General features: G+C 39.2%; 1 protein-coding gene across 1 annotated transcript; it reads right to left on the bottom strand.

Moving 5' to 3' along the window:
• On the bottom strand, positions 1-27,469 carry UGCG (UDP-glucose ceramide glucosyltransferase). Its single transcript, XM_042882837.1, has 9 exons — positions 27,286-27,469; positions 11,570-11,711; positions 8,350-8,452; positions 7,305-7,406; positions 6,821-6,933; positions 4,932-5,110; positions 4,440-4,526; positions 3,835-4,024; positions 1-2,460 (listed from the first exon to the last, which is right to left on the bottom strand). The coding sequence occupies exons 1-9, from the start codon at positions 27,381-27,383 to the stop codon at positions 2,290-2,292; spliced, it is 1,185 nt and encodes a 394-aa protein (XP_042738771.1). The 5' UTR covers positions 27,384-27,469; the 3' UTR covers positions 1-2,289.
• Between the last annotated feature and the right edge of the window lie 289 nt (positions 27,470-27,758).

The raw sequence follows: 27,758 nt of genomic DNA, 5'->3' as shown, positions 1-27,758 counted from the left end.
TTCCAAACATTATATTCAAAATTTATTTTTAAATAAAAGAAAAACAATGACTTTAAATAAACATGGTATATTCTACATACCTGTAGAACAACACAACTTTACATCAGCCATTTTTAGTTTTGGAAGTTTTGTTGTAGCATCTTCAACATTTGACAGTGTTGGTTTCAATTTCAATCAACCAGACAATACCCCAAACAAAACTATTTGCTCAAGTGAAGTTTCAGTTTTCTTGAACAAAGATGGTTCTGCTAATACAAAAGCACCCGGTTAAACAATTATCCCCACTTAACATCTTGTAAATGAAGTCTTTTCAGCCTTTTTTTGGTTTTCTGTTCCACTGCCTGCATAGAAATCAGCATAAAGCTAAGTTGCAAGCTATGCTTCACTTCAGCAGTGCAATGAATGGCATTAAACTTCATAAAACAAAGATATAAACATTGTCAGCAAAATTCAATTATGTAAAAACTCTTAAAAACTATGTTTTCGTGGGTCACAACTAGACTAGCTTTCAGTGCACAACTCTCCTCAGGAAAAACTTATTCCTGATTCACATGAAAAGAATGAAGCACGCAATCAAAAGCCTTTGTTCATACAGAAATGCCCACTAAAAAGTTCCATGTTATCATAAGGCAAAAGAAACATTAAGATGGATGAAGCATTTTGGCCCACAGTATGTTTGATATGTACACACACAACGCTAGTGTGTATCATATGACAGCTAAGGGATTGGCTCAGTAAGGTAAGTGTCCGTTTTTATAAATACATATTATTGCTAATATGCTACACGTAATTCAACTTTTAGAGCTGCTTTGTTGGCAAGAGCCTTGTCATCAGCAGCTCACATTTATCGTGACAATATTCCATTCCACCTGAAGTAAAGCAGCATAAATACAATTATGAAAACAAAAGGCTTATGCAACATCCCTCTCTAGCTTTGCTGGTTGTTTTTTTTTTGCTTGCTTTTTTTTTTTTTTTTTTTTTTAAGATGTTTAAAGAAAACAAGTCCAGTTCACCACAAATTGGAAAGTCTCACAATAAGGTTGGAAACCAAGCTACAGGGACAGGGTCAGAAAACACGGCATGCATTATAATCTAGTCCTTTTAGTCATACAACTGGAATACAAAGTCCAATTTAAAGGCTAGACTAACAGTAGACAGCAAAAAGCCAAGAGTAGACTTTGTTTGATGTTTAAAATTAAGATTACAATTTTAGTAACAGCAACTTCACCCAAACCTTTAATATATTCACAATATTTACTGCAATTGAATACTTACTTTTGACTACTGTGCACACATATGTTCACTTTTAAAAGATTTTAAATACCTGCATCATGAAATTACATTCTTAATACATTGCTTTAAGAAAATAGCTTGTGTGAAATGTTTCTGAAATGTATTTCTGCTCCCTTCTGTCCTTTTCTGAGTCCCACACATACACCCCCACCCCCCAGTCAAAGCACTCACACGCACAAAAAAAAGCCAAACACCCCTTAAAAAGGATGGAAACAATGAAGGAGGCCAGCTAGGCTAGTTACAGCACAGTGCTTAACAAGGTTCAAGACAGAACCAGATTAGAGTTGGCCAAAAGATGCTCACAATATGTGACTGACCAGTAATGCCTTTCACCTCACCCTATCAAACTCAGTCCACTTTTGGTTCATTGCAACAACTAAAGTATTTCATATATACATATAAACACAGGACTCCAGCTTTATTTTAATTTGTTTTTGCTAAGCATTTTTACTTTCCGTTCATTCTGTTCTGCAGCAACTACAAGAGGTAGGCATAAAGCATTTAAGAGCTTCTTTCCCAAGGTCCTGTTACTAGCTCAATTTAATGGGATACGATAGAGATCAATGTACTTTTTTCTGTGATATTACTAGGTATAGCCTTGTGCAATCCAGCTGGACAATAACTATGTGACCACTGGCTTTACTAGGCCAGCATACCATGGAGTAAGAAGCCATTCATATCCAGAAGGATACTTATAAAAAAAAAAAAAAAAAAGAAGAGTTTACTGCAGAATATTCATATAGCAGATACGTATCAGAACCAATTCTTTCCATTTCTATTTGTACATAGGAGCAAAATACCATTTGGCCAAGACTACAGATGTATTTTCACAGATATGCAAGTGCCATGCAAAAAATAAATTAAAGAACAGATACCAAAACATACAAGTAATAAAACTACTGAAGGTAGATGTTCTTAGAAGTATTTTTTATAAACAATTTATAATACTTTCGATCCCCCTTTCTCTTTTTGACAGTCACAGTTGCAAAGCTGTGGCTATACATCAAGGATTTCTTCTGCAGTGCCTCCGCAACGTAATCTGTAGCGTCCTGTCCTCCAGCTAATAGTAGGGTCCCACAAAGCAGACAGGAAAATATAAATTGTCATGGATTCTCTGATGAACCAAGCGACTGCATAATCAAGTTTAGAAAAACATAAAGCACCACCCTAGGAATACAAAAACAAATATTTAAGCACACTAACCATTCCAAAGGAGTTTTGAAGTAATGTGAAAGATTGGTATTACAGACAAATCTATTCTAACACTTAGTGAGATATTATCTAACAGTTTGATATTATCAAGAGCATATTCTATTATTTAGAAACCAAGTAGTTTTTCTCGTTGAAGATATGATTACCCATATTAAACATGAGATACTTGGTAGAATGACCCAGAAGGTTCAAGAAGTTACTTGTATGCAAAGCAAAAGACAAAGAGTCACAATTTCAATTTATTTTCTTTTGAAGCTTTGTAAAATTGTGCTGAAAGCAGGCAAAAGGTTTATGCCACAGATCCCAGAATAGCAGCACCTGGAGAGTAGGCTACCACACATTCTCAAGGGAGTGAAATTAGAAGAACCAAGCTTTTGGCTAATTGCATAGGAAAAAGAGATTAAAAAACATTTACAGACAGCCCTTCTGAATTTACTGCTCCTTTGAGAGTTACTAGCTATATGCAGAGCTGCAAACTGAAGAGGCTTTAGAAGAAGAACAGGTACAAAGTTTTTATTGCACCATGTACATATCATGCAGTAACTACAGTAATCAGAGAAACAACTTAAACCAGTGCTCTACCTGATAGGCAGAACAAGCCTTTCCTTCTAGGAATTCTTAAAATACAAAGAGAATGTTTTTCAGTATGATGAGAATTAGTTCATAATTTGTACACATAAGTAACTGTGGACCAGATTTAGATGGAATAGGGTGGTCACAGTAGACAGACTAGCCTGAAGAACTACAGCATCAGAAAAGCATGTATTTTTCTGATTTGTGCTATCTTTCAATATAGAAAGTTTTAAAAATGAAGACTCCCTTCTTCCAGTGACGAGGAGGTTTTATTTTTGAAATTAGATTATATCCAGTATTAAAATACAGAAGTAGTATGTTTAAGTGTACATAAACTGTACACATAAGCTTCAAGATACAAAAGAGAGAAGAACAATTGAAGATAAAAAAACAACTAAAATCCCAGAGCTGCTACTCTTGTTCTTTTTTTTTTTTTTTAAAAAAAAAAAAAGCTTAGAGTTCTGGACATGCATAAATATAGCAGACTGGAAACAAAAATGCAAAAATGTGAAAGGGAGACAGAAGTCAACTTGAGGAGGCTAGTTAGAAGTAAGTGCACAAAGAAAATAAGATCACAACCAAGCACACCTTTCATGGTACTTTAAGTGAAGTTAGCAGGTAGGCAGAGTTAAAAGGATTTGACCTAGCACTTCCTCGATGATATCAAGTATCTTGCCACTGTAATCACATTTATCTGTTTGTTCAAGGAGTTGGCATTTGCAGCTTTCATAACCTCTGAGAAGAAACGTGACATACCTGAACACCTCTTAGTTGAATGTAGTCAAATATAAACCACGCCAAGCAGTGACACATAAAAAACACCATTATATCCCATCTGAACACATGATGAGCTGCCCAACCAATAACCAGACTGGCAACAAAGCACTCTGAAATTGGCTCACATATTATTGTGGCAGGTAACATATTAATTCGCAGTTTGGCCCATCTAGAAAAAACAAACAAAACAATTCAGACTACATGTAATTTCTTATGATTTCTTCCCCTAACTCACCAGGTGATGAGCCATCAATCTTGTTTAACTTATACTTCCAAATTTAACGGCAAAAAAGAAAATCACCCTTTCAAAAACACTATGTAAAACATTTAAAAGGTAACCAGGTTTTTTTTGTTGCATTTTTTCTTCTTAGGTTTTTAGTCTTAAAAAAAAATAAAAAATCTACTCATGCATGAGTCACACTTCCTTGCAAAGTCAGCACCTTTAGACATGTACCGAAACTATAGCATTCCCGACATTATTAACAAATTAATTTGAGAGAAGTATTCATTCCATTTTCAGGTTAACCTCATCAGAAACAGGTGACAGGAATGGAAGGGAGAGGAAGTAAGAATTAAAATTTTACCTGATCATTCTGGATTGAAACTGAGAAATAGAATATGAACCAGAGTTTTGCATTGCAACTTGTGTGGCCATTGCAAATTTCCACCCTCTGAAAAATAAATGTGTTTTATTAATAGCATGCAAATAAGAAATGCAAAGAAGAGCTACAGAACAAACATTTCAAGAATTTTATTAAGCTTTGATATTTTCTTTAGTATATATGCTATATTATTACAATGCATAAGAGCAAAAAAATTAAGAATGCTTTTACCAAATCTCTTGCTTGGAAGATAGTAAATATTTCCTGAACAACATACCTAAATTCTCTGAAACAAAAAACAACTGATGTGGGCTTCAGTATATCTCTCCAAGGATTGACAGAAGAAAGCACATGTCATAAGCACGCTTGGTGCACATACGTGAAATTGACCTGACTGCCTACATATATAGCACGTAACACGTGAAAACAGTTACAAACCTTATTTCAAACAAAAGCTTGCTTCAGTGGTCTTACCGGTCAGCTATAGCTTTGGCCATAAAATAATCTTCAGCAATATATTGTGCAAAAGCTATCAATCCCCCTGCTTGGTCCAAGACATCCTTCCTCATCAAGCACGACATTCCCGTTACACACTTAAAGCCAGTTAAATTGGCTGAAATATATGACCTTGGATGTGAAGTTCCAAAATAAACCTGCAAAAAACAAGATAAGGCATTTAAGCTCTACATGTAGTTATGCCATTACCACTGACAGCTCTCTCCTCTGTATGTATTTCAAGGAGAAAGAATGGTAAACGTAGCCAATAATGATCCTATATTTGGGAAGTTCTTTACCACCCAAGTAAGAAGTCTAACTTAACACTAAATCTGAGAAATCTAATAGATAAGGACTCTATTTCTAGGGATTCAATACACAGCTTGAATTTTTATATTGAAATGCCACATTTTATTCAATACTAAATTTCTAATTTAGGCTGTTCTCAGGTAACACACATAGTAAAACTAAAACTACTAATCACTCAAATAATATATTATTTACACCTAACAGACATACTGTCTCATTCCTCTTAACTGGATCACTGCATACAACTTTATAGAAGCTTACTACACAGTAGTAAAGAAGCAAAGAAATTTTGTTTAATGTACCAGCAGGATGAAATAGCCAAGACACTTCAGACTGAAAAAGTGTTAAAAATACAAGGTGCAGTAACAAAGCCAGCAGTTTCCTAGAAGAAGATTGCCAAGGCTGAACATTAGCATCTTAGTGCTACTCATCCTGTTGACAGTCTTACTAATACATCAGCTTATTCAACAGAAGGCACGGTGACCTTGTGGTACACTGGAACTAGAAGCAAAAAGTTCTTCCAGGAGCATAGAAGCAATAATTGAGATGCTATTTAGCAAGCAGCAATAAGAGTTGTGTTATAGCTTCTTGCTCTCTTCTTTTAAGAAAATCAATTGACTTTGTTTCAAAAAAAAATTCACTCAGGGTACACTCTTTCTACTGAATTTCTCCACACTGTTTTCTCTCAGTTTTGTCTTTGACTATTAGAATAGGACCAAAATGCCTTATTTATGCCAGCTTAGAGTAAAAAGAAATTATTAAATATTTGCCTTCAGAGACGAGGAACAGACAAAACCCAATCTCCTCATTCTACTGAGAATAACTTACTGAGAATGGAGAAAGAGAAGAACACGACAGATAACATTAAGCGATGTGAAGATGGTGTACAGGAATCAACTCTTCACCTTCTCTTTCTAAACAAGCACTAGGAGACATAAAATAGCCCTACAGAAGAGCAAGGTTCAGACTTAAGAAGGCTATGGTGCTTGTAATATAGATCTACAGAACTTCCTGATACAGACAGGAGATTCAAATAGATTCAAGTAAAAAAATTTGTGTAAGAAAAGAGTACTTCCTGTACAGGGTGCATCTCAGCTGAAAATGGAAAGCTGAGAGAGTATTAAGAGAAAATAGAACATACACTTTGATTAGGTCCTGTTCCCAAAGGTTCTGCTTATAACCTCTGGAAATAAGATAATACTGTAAAAGTATTAGTAGTACTGTAAAAAAAAAAAGTAGGACTTTTCTCTAACTTACAGTCATTTTTGTTTTCCTAGTTCAAGTCAGAGTTCATAGCTTTTCCTTACTAAGGTGCCAGTAACTATTAAAATAAAATCCTGTATTTTCATCCTGCACTCTGTATAGCAAACAAGATTTGAACTGATGTCTAGAGCAATGTAGTAGAATTTCCAAACATTTACAAGCTATCCTAGACAGTCTAAATTGTAACTGTTGCTAAAAATAAAAGAAACCTCCTTTCACTTGAAAATGCAAGAGGCACTATACAACTTCTAGTCAGCAATGTATTAAATACATACACACACACACACTGCACTGACCTGTTCCAGGGTGGCAGCAAATCCTTGTCTGTCAGCAACGTAGGGAAGACCATGGACCAATCCTACTTTCTCAGTCATTTGGTTGGCCATATCTGTCAGAGTGTCCGGTGTAACTAAGCAAGAAATAAGAAAATGACAGTTCATTGAGCAATTCCATCATTAGCAGAAGGCTACTGTACAACAGTACTGTGATTTTCATGTTACTGTCAACAGCAGGTATGGCTTGGTGCACGCAACTTCGGGGAAATAAACTGTCAGTAATGATTTTAATCATTATTACTATTTTATGATCAGCAAATAAAATAAGAACAGTATTTTCAAAAACAAGACCAATGTCCTTAAAGATTGAAAATTTTTATTCTGTGAAAAGAATTCTCCAGACTTCATTTCTGTTTCTGTTCTCAGTTAAAATAATCTTTTACAACTGCTAACCTACATGGAGTAAGGGCAAAAAAACTATCAGCACATTACAATACACACCTACCTCTGATTCCACTATCACAAATCCATATTAGATCATATTTGGCAACTTCATAGCCAGGCATTAAGTTGTTAATCTTGGGGTTGATGCCAACCTTCTTACCACCTTAAAAAAAAAAAAAAAAAGGCAAGCATCATATTCAAAATGGGTTTTTTTTGTGCGTGTGGTTTTTCTTCATTTGTTTGTTGGCTTTTTTTTTTTTATTTAAGATTTTTTTAATCTATCCGCAAAAAGAAAAGTCTAGCTGGAAAAATCAGTACATGTTTACCTTTCAATTCTACAAGTCCATCTTTATGAAGAGATTTGAATTTTACACATTCCTTTATTTCTTTTTTTTTTTTATTTTATTTTACTACAGTTTAGTAGGGAATTAAAAAGGAAAATTATTCAAATGCTTCCTCAAAATGGTAGGTTAATAACAGAGTAGAATTACAAAGCTTTTTACTATATTTTATGAAGTAAATATTGCCTACTGCTTTTTCTTTCGAGTCCTGATTCTGATTTTTACACCTTAGGATAACCTCAGCAAAAGGGGGAGTGGAGCAGAATACAGTGGCACAACTTTTTGCTCCTAACAGATATGATTCTGCTTATTATATGTCATCTAGTCCTAATTGTCCTTTCCTATCCCCTTCCTCCTTCTGTGCAAACAAGTAGTAAGAAACAGACTTACAGTCTCTAAGTTGATGAAAACAGATTATTTTAACACCTCAAGCTCAAATACAGCCAGAACTTTAAGTCACTTCCTGCATATTTAATTTAGTGTAGAAACAAGATTCAAACTGTTGAATTCCAGACTTAGCAGAAAAAGGGTGCAGAGGTTGAATAATTATTTTTCCTAGAGTTTGTTGTTTTTGTTTGCTTTTAAAATGAGGTCACAAATTACGAATACAAATCTAGTTCTATACTCTGCTCAAATACAGGATTAAGTCACAGAATGCACACTGGAAGAACAAGACAACTATGTCTTTCAGAACACTATTAAAGAGCTGAAAGCCTAAAAATCTTTTTATAAGTTGAAGTCCCACGCTGGAGATGCACTGCTTACCTATAAACAGTCTAGCATCAACATTTGGGTATTTTCCAAGGAGCTTTTTGCAGACATCAATAGCTGGATCATCATGATCTTGTACACAGAGTAGTACTTCATACTAGTGGGAAAAAAAAAAAAAAAGATGCACATATTTAATATCATTATAGCTTCACAGCATAGCAAACTGGAAAAAATGAATAGCACTGCTATAGCATTAAAAATAAAAGGGGTTGTTTTACAGCTAAATAACACCTAATGCTACAGCAAGGACTTGCTAAAAAGAAAACAATTCCATGTCCCTGTAAACTACTGCAGCAAGGAATGGTCATTTTCCTGTTATTGGGAAGAACACAAAACAGAACATTACACAAAGAAGCTGAAGTTTCTGCTCCTGCTTCCATTCCACCCTAACCCTGCATCCATTTCTGTTCACATATGAATCTGAAGTTTATAATCTATAAAACTATAGTACATCAAATATTAAAGGAAGGTGCTACAAGCTGTGAAAATGTTCACTTCCATGGCAGAATATAACCCAAAGTACTTTTAGGATTATAGATCTCACCTTTCAGCCAAAGCACTGTGTGCCAGAACTATGCTGGAATTTGATCTTTACCAACAGTCTGTAATACTCTGAATACAGTAAAACAAATAAGAGACTTAAAAATGAAACTGACACAAACCAGATTCTTCTCATCTCTTTAACAAAACTCCAGATCATGTTAAGACAAACTACTGTACACCTGACTACAGCTTCCATTTCTTCATTCTGTAGATGCATAATGCAGAACACAGCAGGATGACAGCCCTTTGAGACCAATAAAGGTACACTTCATCATACAACAAAGCTAAGTGCAGGAACACAGAATGTACATTTTCCCCTCTACAGAACAAAGGTTAGAAAACCTAGCAAGAAGAAACTGTACCTGTTTCAGCAGTCAACCTACACAGCTACTAAATGAGCTACAGACACTGGGTGAAAAAGCAGCGTTTTAAGAATCACACACAACTACATGTCTCGAGACTGCAAGTTTTGAAAGAGGCATTTGTTTCTTCATTAGTAATGGACTCCCTGAGTACTTCTTTCTTGGCATAGCCTTCCCATCTCCCTGATCAAATCTTGAAGCATTACAAGTCAAGAGCACACCAATTCTAAGAATACAATTCAGAAAATGTAAATTTCTGATCAACATACCTCAAAGTCATCCTTACAGGCAAAAAGTGAAACAAGGCAGCCTCATTAGGAATGATTTAATCCCATTTGACACAGGAATAATAAATAAAAAGCTGCAGTTAGTGAGCAAAACAGAACTTCATTTTCCAGGAACTATACAAGAAAAAAATATTCTCAACATCAAAGGCTGTCTGCCTATAAGCTCAATGATAGTTCTCATGTTGTTTATGAAGAACAAGTAATGTCATCCAGTACTGGATGAAATAAGTTGAATAAATACATCATTTCAAGTGGAGAAAAGGCACTGTGACACAAAAACCCAGCAAGAGCAAGTTCACTCAGAATATTGTGGAAACTTAATAACTTCTTAATTGTACTTGTAGGACTTGCTCCAATACTACAGACTACCAGACAAAAGCAGCTACGTCTCTAAGTGCAAGCATAAAGCCAATTAGCCCAAAGAGTGAGCATTGTTTGATTCCAATCATTCTTATAAATAAAATGGAATTTAAGTAAATTCATATAAATTCCATAAGCTCCAATAAAGAAGTATTCAGATCTTCCAACTACTACAGAAGTGACCCTTACATTGTGAGTCATGGAAATTAACTACTGAAGAGATTAGTGCTTTATTGTTGATCCACTTATGGGAAACAATTATTTTTTGCTAGTAATTCATAAAAATCTTCAATCCTCAGTTGGAATAACATCTCTATATCCATTCTGAAAAATTTCAATGAGTAATTGAATTTTGAATGAGTAACAGAAAACTGACATGACAACATTTCAGCAGAAAAACTTTATTTCATGTTAAATAGCCTTTGTATGCAATAATGAACTAAAGAACAACATACATTAATAGAGCAGAGGAAATACAAAGACATTTATCTGTACAAAGACCAGAATTGGCTTAATTTAAATGTAACACAAATGGGGACGTTTCTGACAAATTTCAAAATAGTAGGTAAGAACAATAGTATTTGTAGTCAAATAATGATCATTGAGATGGTCATTACAGCTAAAAAACATTTTGAGATCTTGTTGCCCTGAACTTTTTTTTTTTTATACTTAATGTTTATTGTACTTTCTGTGGAGTCAGAATGATTCAAATCTGCATGCCTCGAGTTTTGAAAGGCCTCAAACACTACTAGAGAGGAACAATCCAATTCATAGTCAACTGCAAGTGTTTTGGTTGTTTTTTTTTTTTGTTTTGTTTTTTGTTTTTTTTGTTTTAAACCCTATGTGACAGAGCTTTGAAGTTACTCCTAAATAGAATACACAAAGAAAATCCACTACAGAGTTCACATGTGCTTTCGTCCTTTTTCATCCTTTTTGTCCTTTTACAAAGGAAACAGCAGTGCCCAAAGCAATTCTGAGAAGAACTGAAGCAAAAAGTATTTATATCAAGAGTTTGAACCCAAACTACATGTGTTAGGAATAGACTGTATTCCACCATTCCACACTACCATACACCACAAAGTAAATGACGCAACAAGTCTTTCCCCTTTAAGGTCCTTAACACAAGGACAGCATCTGACACTTATCACTTACCTTACTTATCACTCATACTACAAAGTCAAACAGCATTCAAGAGCAAACATAAGCTTTTCTTAACTATTTGTTTTCCAAATATGATTAAGTGGCTCGGAGGCAGTACTTCACTGAGCCACATTTTGCTACAGAGCACATCAGTAAGAACTACCAGTAAGTTTCAGGCTATTTTCACAAAATCTGTTACAGGAATTATGAAGGGTGTTGGTCTCTTAAAAGGCAACGGTCTTTTAAAGATTGTACTCCTATAAACAAGAAAGTACTGGAGCAATGATTAAACCAATCTTAGTAAAATCAAGAGTACACTGTCTTCAAGTCTTGGTCATGTTTCTTTATAAGCAGTTTTTTGAAGAGGAATAAATATTGTCTGGAACATACAGAACACATAATCATGCATCTGCTGTGGAAGGAAGAACAATTCGCTATACAATCAAGTTGAGCAGTTCTAGCACAAACCACTGATTGGATTTTCAGAGGCAGAGAAGGAAAGACTGTAAATAGTATACATACTTTGGGATAATCCAGTTCAAAGAAGGTTTCTAAGTTGTTGATCAGATTAGGATCCACACCTTTCAACGGCTTTAAAAGTGAAACACCAGGAAGCTTGCTATACGGCTGTTTATCTGTGGCTTTCTTATTTAGGTGGAGGCGCCTGCAAGAAGACATAACATACGACTGTATATGAAACAAAATATGCTAGAGAACTCCATTTAAAATACAGTTAAAAATAAGAAATTCAAAATTTAAAATTGTGATCAGAAATTTTCTTTCAGTTGTAGGATCAACAGCTGTTTTCAGACCTGTTGACAGCACGTCAGAGAATGCACAGCAGTAGATAAGATAAATTCAATTCAATCTTATTCAACTTCTTAAATACTTCAGATAAAATTCCAAATATGATCAATTTTAAACAATGGAAGTATCACTTTCCTCAGACTATGTAGGCAAACTTTTCTGCCTTCTTACACAGTGTTTAAAATCATTATTGTAACAGGATAATCAGAAAACAGCCTCCTGTAAATAAAAAGGTAAGGTTATTTTTCCTACATCGATGTATGCAAAACTTAAAGCAAGCTGAAAGCACAAAGGGAAAAATAGGGATTAGTAAAATTAGTAAAATTAGTAAAAAAAGTTCAACATCTTTGAGGAAGGGATGAAGATCAACTGAGAATGTGCCTTAGAAAGTAAAGTTACTAATCTAGTTACTCTACTAACAGAGGAGATTCCAGTAGTTCTCTACAGCATTCTGTTGAATGCTGAAATAAGACAATGACACTCTCACACGTGCCATTTCATCTGTCTCCCCAGCACACTTCTTCAAGTGAGGTTTGCAGCTGGACACCAGAAGCACAGCACTATTTGCAGCAGCATAACCATAAGACACAAAGATGATGTCCTCGTACTGCCATCAAAACCAAGCCACTGCAGAGGTAAACTAAAATAGTCCTGACAAACAATTAATGGACAAGGAGCAGTCAGACCAAAGTGAAGAAACTGTTTAGTAGTTCTGAGAGCTATCACAAAGACCTCATTGCCAATTTGGACATCAACACAGCAGGAAACAAGGGTGTTAAGGAAGCACGAATAATGCTACTCTGAACAATGTGGGGGAGAGGGGAGGGGCAGAAAAATAAGTAGACAATGCAAATAAATAATCATTTTTAAATGGGCTGTAGCAGCGCAAATAGGGTTTGTATATTGAGAAAACCCTTGAAGAAAAGGAAAAAGTGAATGGAAAGAGAAGATGAAGAAACACAGATGAAGACGTGCAGCAGGATTGTGATAGATTACAAGCAGCAAGTGATAAACCTGCAGAATCTCGCAAGGTATTGTGTTACAAACCATGCTGACATGTAGGATTAGGCAGGTGATCGAATTACACAACAAAGAGCATAGACATGGTGTGAGGGATGCCTAACAAAAAATTTGCAAATGAGGCACGTAGCATTATCAGGATCTAATCAGCTATAATGCATCTCAGACCAAGAATCCTGAAAGAGTATGCCTCGGCATGGTAAGACTGACTCTAGCGTGGTACCTTAAAATGCCATCTTGGGAGCTACATGTATCATGACACTAAGGTAAAACAGCACCCTGTCAGACCCCACGGAGCAAGAGAAAACAGTAACCCACATCATTTTACACTGATAAAGGCTACTTGCAGATTGGTGTAACCTGAGCAAGAATAAAAGAGTAACAGCTGGAAATCTATCTTCACCAGAGAAACAGCAACTACTGTGAGAAATAAGTTGCAACATCAGGGCTAACATTTAACAGGGAAGTCAAAATATCAAGCTAAGTTAACATTAATATTTTTAACATATATATTCTAAGTGAAGTCACACTCTATGGAACATGCAGGGTCTACATTGTAAATGTAGGATGAAATAGCAGATAGTGAAGCAATATTTTTGATCTGAACTTGTCAGTTCTGTGGTTCAGTTCTCTCAGATGGGTTGTGATAGAGTTGTGATCGTAGTGGTTTTCACCAGCACTGAGCAAGCAAGGCAGTTAGGAGTGAAAGAATAGGAACCTTCAAGGTTCATATTATGCATTATTTTGCACTGAACTTAACCCAGACTATTCAGACATTCTTGCTTAATCAATTGTTTTTTCCCTAACCCTGCCTAATGAAATAAGCTGCAAGAAAGCACTACTACATCAAGGAAACAATAAAAACTATTTCAAGTGCTATTTAAAGGCACTTGCAGGTCCCATGTGTGAAAGAACAGTAGCCAAGTTATCTACAAACAACTTCACACTGACATGTGTTAAATACATCAGCCTGCAATCATCAGGAGACAAAGCACTGAAATTCCATCTAAGCAGCCTGGTGCTGGGAATTAGTTGGGAAAGAGCAGCAGAAGGATACGTAATGGAGCCATGAGCTGCGATTCAACTCTCCTATGTTGTCTAAGGAGCATCTGCAAAACCTATAGAAACTTATTTACAATTTAGATGTCTTCTCTCAGAAGTATAAATACTTGAAAAGGCAGAAATTCAGTTCAATGAGTTATGATGCCCAGTGTTACTACATGATAAATCTTTGGCAATCCGTATCAAGTTAGCCTACTAAACCTTGCCTCCCCTGCCATTCAGGTAGTTGAGTATTCCAGCAAATAGAAGAAAGCTTGCTGGAGTAGACTGCTGGGTCACAATGGTTATTAAAAGTAGTTGAAAAACAAAACATTTTATTCACTCATTTTAACCTTTCCTCGGCAGCTACTACACTTAATTCTCCTTAATAGCTGCAAGAACATTGTTCTTCACCACAGGTTTGCAACAGAAACTTTGAAATTACAAAGCAGCACTAACAAGACCCGGAAAGGACTGAAGACATCCCTTGGAGGCTGTAGTTGCACAAGCAGTTGAGATGCCCCAGCAGCTCATTACTTTGGAAAGAGACTCTTTTCTCTGTCTGTAATTTCGAATTCCTACACACATCCTCCAGTCAGTTTTCTTGGTCAACTGAGTAATTTCACAGGGATTAGTGGAGTTCAGGATCTGCTACAGAATAACATCTCTCTGATTGAAAGAGGAGAAATGAGAAGGAAGATGGTCCTGCTTCTTTTGGCAGCAGAAAGGGAAAGAAGGTGAGATCACCACCACATTTTCATTACTTTCTATAAATGCCTTGCACTAAAACATCTCCAAAAGCAGGTATCTTTATGGACAGATTAAAATCTACAACATTCCAATTAGTGCAATAAATACCACTGAAAGAAAGATTAGAGAAGTCCAGAGAAAGTAGTGCAGGTAACTCTTAAATTCACAGAAAGGTCAGCTATCCTGGCTTTACAAAGACTAATAATTTTTAGAGTCTTGTTAGTGCTGCTTTGTAATTTCAAAGTATCTGTTGCAAGCTTGTGGTGAAGAACAATGTTCTTGTAGCTATTAAGGAGAATTAAGTACAGTAGCTGCCGAGGAAAGGTCAAAATAAAAATCCAACCATTTTAATCTTAGTGTATAGACATTTCCATGCTAATAACAAACATGTTCCAGCACCTTGAAGCAGCAATGGCTGTACAACTATAGTTTTACAGTTCAGCAGCCAAAAACACACATTGTATTTTATAAATACAGAGCATGCAGAATTGTAATCTTATTTACAAATAAAAGCCAAATTTTACTTATCCTAGTCACTGATTCAAGACAACTGTTGGCTTTGGAGCTACACGCTCAAAATGAATGCCAGCGAAGGTGGGTAGGAAGGGTCTGCTTGAACAGCTCTGACACAGCGCTCATCTACACCAGCAGGAGGAAAAGCATCTTTGGGTGTGCTAGCACAGACTGATGAAAAGATGTTGCAGTGACATATCTAAACTAGAATAATGCATGATCAAGTACTTTTTATACTGCTTTACACAGAGTCATGAACACAACGTTCTACTGCATACTTAGAGGCCTACTACACTACTCCTTTTAGGGACCTCCTCAATTTCAGATGGCTTTGGAAACTGCAAAACAGACCAGCACAGGTCTCCTAGCAAGTGCCCAGAATTATTCTTTAAGGCAGAATTAAACACCTGGATCCTTTTTCAACCTTTGCTGCCCAGAGTATGGTTTCATCATACAGCTGAATCATTTCAAGCGTAGGCTGCTACTTGGAGGCACTCATCTTTTTCTCCACTTCTGGGATGTGCTGTTCTTCTTACAGTGGGGCTGCCATTTGTCTGGTCCCACAATGACCTAGTCAAGACACTTAAACCACCACAATGTAATGTCAGTTGTAGCATCAGCATTTTGTCCATTTAACTTAGCAAATATACTTGCTGAAAGGATGAGCAGACAATCCTGTGGCATCATTAACAGCAGAGATCCCTTGGTACTCCTTAACCTCCTTGCTTCTGTCAACACCAGCCAAACAAGACACTGCGACAGTATGGATGCCCATACAATCCTGCTGTAAGCTATTTTGACTCACTTAAACAGAAAACTAATCCTGAAGTGGAAGGAAAAAAGCTAGATTGCCAAATTAATTTTGGAGCTGCTTCAGGAAGGATGCAATAAGCTCCAAAGCATGTTCAGAAAGGAGCCTGCTGAGATCAGCAAAAAAAACGAGCTCATGCTCCTTCCTCCCTTGACTTCAGCAGGCTTCCAGAGAGCCAAGCTGCCCATGGGAGAGCAGTATGAGCACGCTCACCACAGGTCAGAGGAGGATCCATGCCAGCACAAAGCAGTGCAGGGAGCCCAGCCACTTCCTCTGGAAATGTGCACAAGGATGAGGTCATGCTGCAGTCGGTTAGAGCTCCCTCATATAGCAGCTGTGGGTAAAAGACAAATCAAATGCATTCCGCTGACATTCTATACAAATTTCTTCCTGCACTACACATAGCACACAGATGAAAGGGCAAAGGTCCTTAGCATATAGCACACTGATACCATGATGGAGAGGTGCACCAAAGGGGAATGAAATGGAATACTTAGAGTCAAATGATTCACACACACACAAAGCAGAAGTAAAGGACTTAAGAAAAAAAAATGGACTGAGGTAGAACTGTGATAATTCTAGGTTTCCAGAAGGTAAATATTCTCAGAAAATAAACATTAATCTGCATTTCCAATTATGGGAAGCAGTAGTTCAGTTAGTAGAGACAAATACAACCACACAAGGCAGAACAAAAATCTTACTTAGTGCAATTTGTTTAACTTTAAACCTTCAAACACAAATGAAACGCTTTAAGAAGTATTTTTTGAACAGCTGGACACGTTATAGCAAAAGTCACACCGCATTCAGCATAAGCAATCCGTAATGCGTTTTCTCACAGGTGGATTTTGTGTCACTGGCTTTGATTTTAAACTCCATGTTCAGAAAAGAAAAAAAAAAAAAAAAAAGATGAATGCCATATCTTTTAGAAAGAAATGAGCAAAACTTCAGATATCAACCTCAAATCTCTAGCAAACTGCCCCTTTCTCAAAATTTAGAAGTTCTTCCCCCATTCCCCTTCTTATCCCCGTGCCCACAAGATAAAAAGGAAACAAACAGACTCAACTCCCATACAATAGACTGCAGTTAAACCTGAAGTAATGGGAATCCTTTTACAGCCCAAATCCTGGGTAGTCAGTGTACAGTGCATGTGAAGTGTACTCTGGCATGTGCTTAACAAAAACACAGCACTGTGTCTTCATCACAGCAGTTTCTGGAACACAGTAAGTACTGAAATGAACACAGAGCATTCTCTTATAGACTGTCTGCAGGCTGCCATCAAAACAGCAATTCTTGCCCTGTTTCTGCTCTCCCACACCCTTCAGCCTACTGGTGGTAATAAAGCAGTCAGGGCCACAAGATAAATTGGATCAGCCTGCTGATCAAACAGAACTATCCCACAAAAAATCTGAGTCTGAGTCACCATGTAGCCACATGCTCACTGAAGGCAGATTAGAAAAGCAGAAATGTTTAGAAAGGTGTAGGAGTAGAAGGGGATTTAGGTTATCCCTTTGAGCAGCAAATTAAGAGCCAGTGGAACATAGAAATAGAAACATTTTTTGATGCAGGCTGCTTGCAACGAGTCTTATGCAATTTCAGAGCTGCATGCAATGCAATTTGCGTTTTATTTATGAGAGCATCTCCAGTGGATGGCAACAACTCCAGGCCTGATAAAGCAACCAAAGCAGTCAGCTACTACAGCAGAATCAAACCCACAAAGCTAAGGATGAAATCTTCTAATACAAAGAAGATCTGTACTGTATGGTTATTCAGTTTGCTTTTCTGACTTCGCCATTCTGCAGGTAGAACATAACTCTTTACTGCTCATTTCATAAGGTACAAGTTTAAACAAAAACTTCATTTGCTAAATATTAGATCACATGCTTCCTACAGACCCAAGCTGCTCCTTATTGCTCCCACTGCACGAATAGATCCCTGTTGCACAATCTTTCACAGCCCCTTTTCCCTAAAAGTTTCAGCAAGAAAAAAAAAAAAAAACTGATGGCTCAATACCTACATGAACAAATACAAAAATATCATGTCAATCCTTTTTCCTTCATTTTCACAGATGAGGTCCAGCAAAAGCTACATGCCTTGTCTGGACCATAGAAATAATCAGCAAGGCAGTAAGAGCAGCGTCACTGCAAGTCTCTTAGGAGACCTCGAAGAATTTCCAATAAAGAACACGAGGAAGCAATTACAAGCAAAAGAAAGCAACTACATAAACCTTCCAAAGAAAGTACTGGAGTAACTTCTGTACTCAACACATTAGAGGTTTCAGAAAAGCTTTCTTTCTTTCTTTCCAGCAGATACAAACCAGAATATCCACCTTGGTAAATTTCATCTCCTCTCTTCAAAAATAATAAATTGAAAACTGCCAAAGTACAGACAACACTGGGGACATAGATGCTCAATAGAAACATTTATCTTCCTTCACTACTATACAGTCTACACAAGAGCACTGCAGGCATAGTGTTTTATGGAACATCCGCATTTCATCTCACCTTTAAAACTGTTTAAAAGGAAGGATGAGTATCTTAATTTTGAGAAACTCCATCAGCCTGAAAATCCAGCCTGTTTCCCCATGCCTGTAAGGATGGAGACAGGGAGGATTTCTCACTTTCAAGATGCTGCCACTGCTATTAACATTTGACAGTTCACAATGCATATCCCTGTGAAGAATAGCCTGAAAGCTTTTCACTTCACCCACAGCCTTATTCTAGCAAACCATGCAAGAAAAACATGTGCTGTTTTAGGCTAAAAAATAAAGTGCTTGGAAGCTTTCCTCTAACAGCTCTGTACACTGTCTCAGTATCATGGATGCTTTACATTGAGAAAGATGTATGTGTAGTCAGAGAAATATTTCTTCTGCTTTAAAATAAAGCGTAGCATGCTATCATTATTAAACCATAGCAACAATCACCTCAGAATTCATTACTAAACGGATAAACTGAACTAGTATCTCAGAACAAGCACTTAAAGGGTATTCACAGCCACCGTAAGAATTAATGTTTATATTCACTTGAACAGGGCCCTCTCTGTGGATTACAGTGCTGATAATGCTGAGACAAACCTAATCAAGGGGTCAGAAAAAAAACAACCAACAAAACAGACTTTGGTTTTCAAGGAGGCATTTCTGAAGAGGGGAATGATCATTGGTCTAGAATAAAGGCTAAAGCAACTACCAAAATAAACTGGCAACACAGATGAGCTGTTAGTTATCTGGCTGTTTTAATAACATCAGTCCATTTGAATCACACGTGAAGTTGTCAGACTGCTTCGAGAAACACAGTTTCAAAGCAACAAGTCACAGGCAGTACTTCCAAGACAGTCTCAGCCTTCCACGTAGTACAATACTCCACTTTGGTTTTCTTTGTCTACAATTGCAGAAGTATTTTATCCTACCTGATCAGAAGATAGTGTAAAACTCATTTTACGTGTGCTACAACCTCACTGTGACCCAAGGTACGAATTAACCAAGGCCACATATGAGAAGGAACAAACTAGTGTAGACATTTATCAACTACTGCAATATACTTCAGAAATGCAAACTATTCACCTAGCAAGAATTACAGGTTTTTACCTATTCTAAAACACAAAATCCTTTAAGCCACAGCCCTTTGTAGAATGCGAGACATTGATAGGTACATTAAAACAAAAAAACTTCTTTCAATTAAAAAAATTAAAATCCCAATGACCTTGCACACTTCAGCAGTTCCCAGGGAAGGATGATATGAGGACTAAAGAGTGCTTTAGTAAACCAGTAAAACTAGTCACATACTTAGCATGCCACATACGAGTTCTGACAAAGTCCACAAATTCATTCCTAAAGTCACGTAGCATTGTCTACCACCCTCTACCTAAACATCTCCACTAATCTAGAGTAACCAGACGTTTACAGGAGTATTTAGTTTACATAAAGCCTCAGCTTCTTAACTTCATTGAAGTCTTCAACCATTACACAAGCAGACAAACAAAGCACATTCTTCCTCATCTCACTTCTCAGCTTCCTCCTCTGCAGCTAGCATTTAAGGCTGAAATGCCTCTTTGCTTGAAAACCTCCACTACTTCTAGTAACACAATCTATTTCACTTCAAGAGCTTCCTTCAATGTAGTCTTCTGCTTTACCTGCTCCAAATCTTATAGTCTTTCATCTTTCTGCACAAGCTATTCATCAGGAAGACATGGTTTGTTCTTACAGCCTACTTGTCACATTCACTGCACATCTCACATTCTCTCTCAATACAACGTGTCCAATCTGAGAATGGTATCCTCAATTCTTTACCTTTAGATTTATCCTAGCTCATTTTTAATCTGGGCCTCTACCAAATTACTCATGTTAAGAGCCTGTAATATCACACTCTCCCTCAATGTTTGCCATCTGTATCTTATCCTCCTGGCTCACAACAAAAGAAAAGAAGAAAACACAAAACAAAAACCAGCCTTCTCATTGCCTCCGACACAAATGTTTTGTTCTCACATTATTACCGCTCAGATTTCTGGTTTTGAGCTGTTTTGCTTTCCCTCAGTGCTAATCTTCTAACACAAAAAGTTATTCAAACACAGTCTTACTACATACAACTCAAAAATTAACTCTTAACTTCTCCAGGTCAGGTACTTACATGTACTAATAAGATTCCCCCTAAGATTAATCCAGGCTGTACAGTCCCAGCTCTCTCAGCCTCTCCTTGCACATCAGATTCTGCACAGCCCTGACAGCATCCTTCTGGCTCTCAGCCAGACTTACTCCACCATGTCTCCTATCAAAGCAGCCCAAAACTGTACGTTGCACACCACACACAGACTCAGTGGTATTGAGTAGAGGGGAAGGATCAAGTTTCTTAACCGGTCAGAAATGCAGCCCAGAATGCTGTTAGCCTTCTTTGCTACCACAAGCGCATCACTGCTCAGGGTCAATCTGCTGTCCTCCAGCACCTCCAGCTCCTTTTCTGCAAAGTTGCTTTCCCAATGGTCAGTCCCCAGCCAGAGCAGATGCATGCAGCTATCCCTTGCCATTTTCTTTGGCTGGACTTCACGAGGTTCCTGTCAGCCCACTTCTCCAGCCTGTCCAGGTTCCTCTGTATGGCAGCCACGCCTCCCAGCTCTGTATCATCAATAAATCATTAATAAAGATGTCAAAAACCACTGACTTTTTGCATCTCAGTTCTGAAGACTTCTGGTGGTTCCCATGCTTTATCACAACAAGAAGCTATTGTTTTCTCTAACCATGCACTGTGCATAGAGCCATCAGCATTAGGTTAGCCCTGCTTAGAGCAGAGGGTTGGAACAGAGCCTTCAAATGGTATTTCCAGCCTAAAACACTACCTTCCTACTCTGTGCTGAAAACTGACCCTCAACTCGGCATCCAAGTTTTCTGCTTGCTTTTCGGCATCCAACACATTTGTGCTTGCCCATACTTTTTGATTCTCCCACTCCTCCCTAGTAACTGTACTTGACTTGCTACCTTTGCTTTGCTCCCTTCAATTTCTCTCTGCCACAATGCTGTCACTCACTGAGAAAAAGCAATCCAACAATTTATAAGGATGTGGTACTTGCAGCCAATATCTGTAGGATTCTGCATGAAGTAGGGTCCATCATCAATGCAGAGATAGAGGAGATGGTGGTGCTGAGAGAACAGAAAGACAGAAGTGTTACCAAGATCAAAGAAAAGCCTCAGGTAACTTTTCATTCCCCTCTAGCATCCCAGTTTGCAGTCAAAAAATGCAAGTCCTTTTTTGCTTGTTTCTGCTGAAACATTCCTAGCAGAGGTCACAAGCTTGCTCTATTCCCTTTTCCACACAGATAAAATCACAGATAACAACCCAATGTTAAATTCAGTGTTTTACATCAAGTTTGTCATCAGCTATGCAACAGGAAAAACTGTTCACTTGCATGAAAAATTTCAGCTTAGATAGTAAAAGTTCAGTAAAGACTTGACCAAGGAATGAAGAAAAACAAACACAAGAACAGACAGAGCATTCTGCATCTGCTAGAAGTCTTTCAGTCATTTCCTGGAGAAGCTCCAGTACAACCACATTTCTCAGTTCTCTGCTTTGATTGTCATCAAGAGGGAAGGATACCTCTAACTTCAGAAAGAGGCATTGACATCATCTCCGTGGAAGTTCATCTACATCTTAGCTCACTGATACTCCAGAATACTTGATAGCACATAGACTGCCTCCCTTGGTAGCTGCCTCAGAAGCACTTTCACAAACCAAAGCAATCACACACCCGAGATGGCAAAGTGAGTAACTACAGCCCTTAACAGACAATTTGGTCAGTCTATTGCCAGAAAGCGGCAGTGCAAAAACAAGACAGCCCAAACACAGAAACAGCTACAGCAACAGGCAAAAAGACAGAAGAACAAGATCAAAGACAAGCAGAGATATCAGAGAAGAGCAGAGTAAGACTGGACACAAGTCATAGACCAAGCAGCAAGGGACAGACTAACTGAAGGCACTGAGACAGTGGAACACAGACAAAAAAAAAAAACCCTTTTCTTCAGAAGGAAAGGTGACAACTGCTATACAGTAATATATTATTACCCCAAAGATCAAAACAACTCAAAAAGCAGGTGTCAAACAGAGCTTTGCTGGTGTCTGTTTAGAACCCATGTTTTAGAAAGCTTTTCAAAGTTGCATAAGTTCTTCAGTAAACTTGAGTTTTCTGAATCTTTGCAAACTGAATTTCATCCTTGCATGCTTACGCATTATGCTAATGGTATTATATATGTTTTCACTTGTATGTAGGAGCTTTCTTTCTTTGGTAAGTTTCTGGAAATCTTGGATTACGCCAGTAATTTGTGTCTAATTATATCTAGATGCAGAACGATTAAAGAATTAATTTTTCATTGACTACTGTTTAATGTCCATACACTTAAATTATTTGTAAAAACTAGGAACAGCGATATGGTCATTAATTCCATGTATGACACTACCCTTCCACTTACAGCTGGGAAGCAAGCAAGGACAATGAGCAACATCAGTACCAACTGGCTGGCTATGGCTCGCTTTAAAAGAAAAAAAAGCTCTGCAATTACAATTGTTACTGGCAACAGATACAAGAACAATGGAGACTCAAAACCGAAACATGACTCCAAGAGTCTCATTTTGTGGACCAGGAAAACACAGCAGGAAGTTGCAAGCACGTTAAGAAACTCACCAAGCATTTATTAGGAACTCTCTGACACTGGCAAAGTTCAATGTAGTTCAGAGATGCCACGCAGAACACAACTTCCCAAACTTACAACACCCTATCCTCTGTCCTCAGACCTAGAATGTATTTGCTATGTACACCCTTGTGTGGGATACAAGCTGAAATAATCAATTTGAGTTTCTAGAGAAGTATAAAACACAGGCTTTCCTTCATTCTTAGACTAAAGTCAGAAGACTTTAGTAGGTAAACATATCAGATTACACTTAAGTAAGGCTTTTTCTAGCTTCTGTGGGCTTTGTTAGCCAGCTTTATTTTAGGAAGGGACATAGAATGTTCAGAAAACACCTATCATTATTAAACCAGAACTATCTATTTTTAAATACTGTTAAAGCAGCAAACCCACTGCCATAGAATTTGAAAGTCAGTTGTTCAGAAACACAATGTGTTAGAGTGCCATTAGCCCTGAGAAAGCAGCTTTAGTTGTTTACTTTTTCCCCCTGATTTAAGAAGGCATCTGTTCCATTCTGTGCATATCTTCAGAGTAGAATTTATTTAGGAATCATTAGTTTAACATTAGTTTAGATTAACAGAATGCTAAAATATCAAAACTTACTCCTTAGTCTCCTGACTAATGCTGTAAATCCTTTCCTTATTTGCACATCATTTACACTGCCTTCCCTTTTATTTTCGTTCTGAAAGTCCATTTTAGCTGTCCATGCAATCACACAGCTTCAGATGGTTTGAGAATTAGTATACCCAGCAACATCCAACACTAAACTCCTGCAGAATCAGTCAATGTTCAAATTCAATTCAAGCAGCTATATGCACACAAGGGTCCTTGCTCACAGACTTGTGTAGGGTATAAAGGAAAGCAACACAAACAGGTCAGAAACCATTGCCTTATTACACAGAGTAAATGTATGCAAACTGCCCTTTACCTAATTACTAGCAATAAAAAGATGCATTAGGCCTATGTTAATTTCTTTTACTTCACTGACTCGGTATTACACAGAGAGCAACAAACTTAGACTGGTTTCAAATCAGGCACTTCAGACAATTTGTAGAATGCCCTTTGACTTAGCAGTATGATTATCTGAATATCCTTGTTTAACCCACCTGCTCATTTTGAAGGAAAGTGAAATTTACCAAACCCACTGTATTTTTCATAAATCAAAAACATTCACAGTGGGAAAATGTGGTAGGGGAGAAAAGTGTAAAGAAGCAGATTAAGCTTCAGCAAATGCGACACAGGAGAATGCACAGCAGACAGTTTCTCAACTGGCATTTCTCAACCTTAGATATCCAAAACCTACATCTTTTTAAAGCAATTATAATGCAAACCAACACGACTGAAATGCTCTTTAACCTTGCAATTGCTGACAGCGTTTCAAAACAAGAAAAGTTTACTTTCTCGAACATGTATAATCCCATCTATCTACTTAATTCACATGTTCTCACTATTATTACTTTAAAATCAAACACCCAAAATTTCAAAAGAGAACCACAGGATGAGGATTACAAGGTGCAAGCTTTGTGGAAAAATTTTAACATTGTTTTATTCCAACAGCACAGTTCAGTCCCTGCAACCCACCAGTTAAATGCTGCTAGACGCAGTGGGCTGAGAACAGTCCTTAGTCCAATCACTTACCAAACATTGAACCAACATTATCACACAACATGAGAAATGGGAGGACTAATTAGTTTCATCTTTCTTCTTTGCTGTCTGTAGTTGGCGTAGTTTAAGTAGCTTTCAGTATGCGGTAAACATGACAGAATTCTACTGCCATGTTACATCCTTTCACTGTGATCAAAAGGAGTTTCCATGTGTCAGAGAAGACCCCCTGACACCTCAGTGACCTTGGGAAGGGTGCAGCATGCTGTAACAAACATCCAACACACAACAGAGGGGCATGAGTAACTATGCTTAACCACCAGCACTTCCAGGCCACAGCACTACTCATGATTGTTTTTTGGGGTCCTTCCCTTGTAAACATGCACCAGCAGCTGTATCCATCCTAGCAGCTCCAGCATCACCACAGGCACTGCAAGTATACCTCCCTGGGATGTCTGCTGTAAGTGCCCAGAACTTCTCCAATTTCAGCACAAGTAAAGGACAGCTGAGTGGCCACCCTTTGGGGAGCAGCACTCCTGTTCCTATATACCTATCCAATAACTGCTGCAGCTCCTCCACCCAGCCTCAGCAACATGGCACAGCTTGTAGCTTGGCTACTTCAGTGTTACTAGCTGTTCAGCCTTGACCAAGGGCCACCCTTCTGCACCGAACACTAAAAAGCCATGTTACTGACCCACCTCATGGGCAGAGATGGTCAGCTCCTATCTCTGTATCTTCTGAGCTGGTCTCAGGAACCCTGCTGCAGGCACATTCTCCTCTAGGGGTAGCACAAACTGGAGTGAGTCTGCCTCCATTCTTACTGATCATCTGTCCCGCTGGCAAGTTTCCAGCTTGTTATCACGCTGCCGTCCTATAAGCAAACCGCAGGCACACCACAAACTCTCAGTAACAAAAACCTATGGCTCTGTTCACATGTCATTGCCACTTCATTTACAGAAGTTTTAAGCTACACCAGGCCTGCCTGCTGCCTGCCTTGTCCAGCAGCTACTGGAAGAGACAACAGTCCCAATTTCAGCAATTCTACTTGAAGTTATTGTCAGTTAACAGGAAGTTGCTGATTTGGATACTGAGGTAAGGCAGAACGCAACCAAACTTCCAGGGTAGTTTTTTTTTCCCCCTTCCCCACACTCAACTTCAGACAGATAAAGATCATCCCCAATCTCCTCGTATCCCTGCATCTTACACTCAGATGACGTAGGACATCAGTGCATAATTATTTTCCGCCGCACCTTACTTATATTTGGAGCTCTTTAACTATTCCTCTGGCAGGTGCACCTGCTCTGGTGTGACTCACCTACAGGCTGCAAACCCTCTGAATTGCAGAGGCTCAGGGTGTCCACACCCAACCAGGGCTGGCCACAGCTCCCCACAGCACACCCTCAGTCCATCTAGAGGTGTCCCTGCTCTGCTCCACACCCTCTCTCTGTACTTAGGGTGTACAGCACAAGCTGCCAAAAACACCTCCTTCCCTATGGCCCTCTGTTTGTTCTCTCTTGTTTATCCTCTCACGTGCCTTCTCCCATGTCACCATTTGGGCCTCCTGTCCCTCACAGCTGCCACCACTCTTTCTTAAATATTTATCAGCAGCAGCAGCACGTGCACTTACCAGGGAAGCTGAAGTGCTGGCACACAAAGGGCTGTTTGCCTGAGAGCTGCCCAGAGCCAGCTGTGCCTTTGGTATCCCACAGCCTCTTCCCAGGGCAGCCCTACAACACATGGTACCGAAACACCGCTATTCATGCCCAGCACAACCTGTATGCTCGTTTTCAAGAAAAAAAATTTAGGCACCTGAGTAAATATAAGACCCAGATGCAACCCAACCGCAGTGTGAAAAAATGATCAGACCTTTCACGGGATTCTTCGTGAGAAAAAGAAGAGCAGAACAATCATACCCAAGGACAGCACAGGTACGCCTAGCATGTGTGAAGGCAAGAGGAGCTCTGTCTTCAACAAGGGCAAGCACTTATCACAGGTACCTATCGCTGCATGCAACAGCAAGAAAGGAAGGCAAACAGAAAGCCGGGTATTCTCTGACACCTATGGTGGTGCAACAGTGGCCTCCTATTGACGACAGAGTAAAGCCAAGGCCTACCAGAGAAAGGAGCACGTTCCAGTCCCTTCCCACAGAGCCCGGACAGCCCCTCCGCGGGCGCACACAGAAACCCGCTTTGTGTGTCCGCCATTGGAGCGAACACCCCTCAGCGCAAGGTAAAGCGCCCCACCAGCCGGTGCCTCAGGCAGCCCCTGACACACGCACACACACGCGCGCACGCTGTTTTCTTACTAGTATCGTCACCACGCATTAAGTCATCCCTTCACAGAGTTGTGCACCGAAAAGAAAAGCAACCCGCACAGCGCTGTTAACCGGGCTGCTTCGCGCCGCGCCGGCAGCACCGCGGCAACGCACGGCGGAACGCCGCCTCCCGCAGCGCAGCGCGCCCCGGCCCTCCCCGCACAGCCGCATCCCGCAGGTGCACGGCGGAGCCCCGAGCCCTGTAACCGCGCGCTTACGTGTAGATGATGGACATGAAGTGCATGAGCCAGAGCACGACAAAGAGGATCAGACCGAAGATGGCGAGTCCCTCCAGGGCCAGCGCCAGCACCGCCATCCTCGAGGCGCGGCAGCTGCGGAGCCTCGAAGGGAGAGGAGGGACGAGGAACGGAGGGACGCGTCACCCCGGCCCGGCAGCGACCGTGCCTGCCGCACTACGGAGCGCGGCGCGGTCCGGCCTGCCCCCGCCTTTCTGCCAGGCGCAGGCCCCGCCTGCCGCGGGGCGGAGGGCGGTTGTGACCGTTACGGCACCGCCCCGCGCCTGCGCGACCTTGGGGGCGTCCCCGGCCGTGATTTGCGGGCTGCAGCGCGCTCGGCTGCGCTGTGGCGGGCGGATCGGGGTGCGGGTCGGGGTGCTGCGCCCGCGTGAGGTGCTGCGCCCGGCTGGCAGTGAGCTATGCCCGGTTCGCCCTCTGAAGGGGTACCGCCGGCC

Source organism: Lagopus leucura, unplaced genomic scaffold (genome assembly GCF_019238085.1).
Source record: "Lagopus leucura isolate 7727_CA_CO unplaced genomic scaffold, USGS_WTPT01 Super-Scaffold_100036, whole genome shotgun sequence".
NCBI classification, from domain to species: Eukaryota; Metazoa; Chordata; class Aves; order Galliformes; family Phasianidae; genus Lagopus; species Lagopus leucura.
The sequence above is the reverse complement of the archived record's forward strand: the minus strand, read 5'-3'. Positions and strand labels throughout refer to the sequence as shown.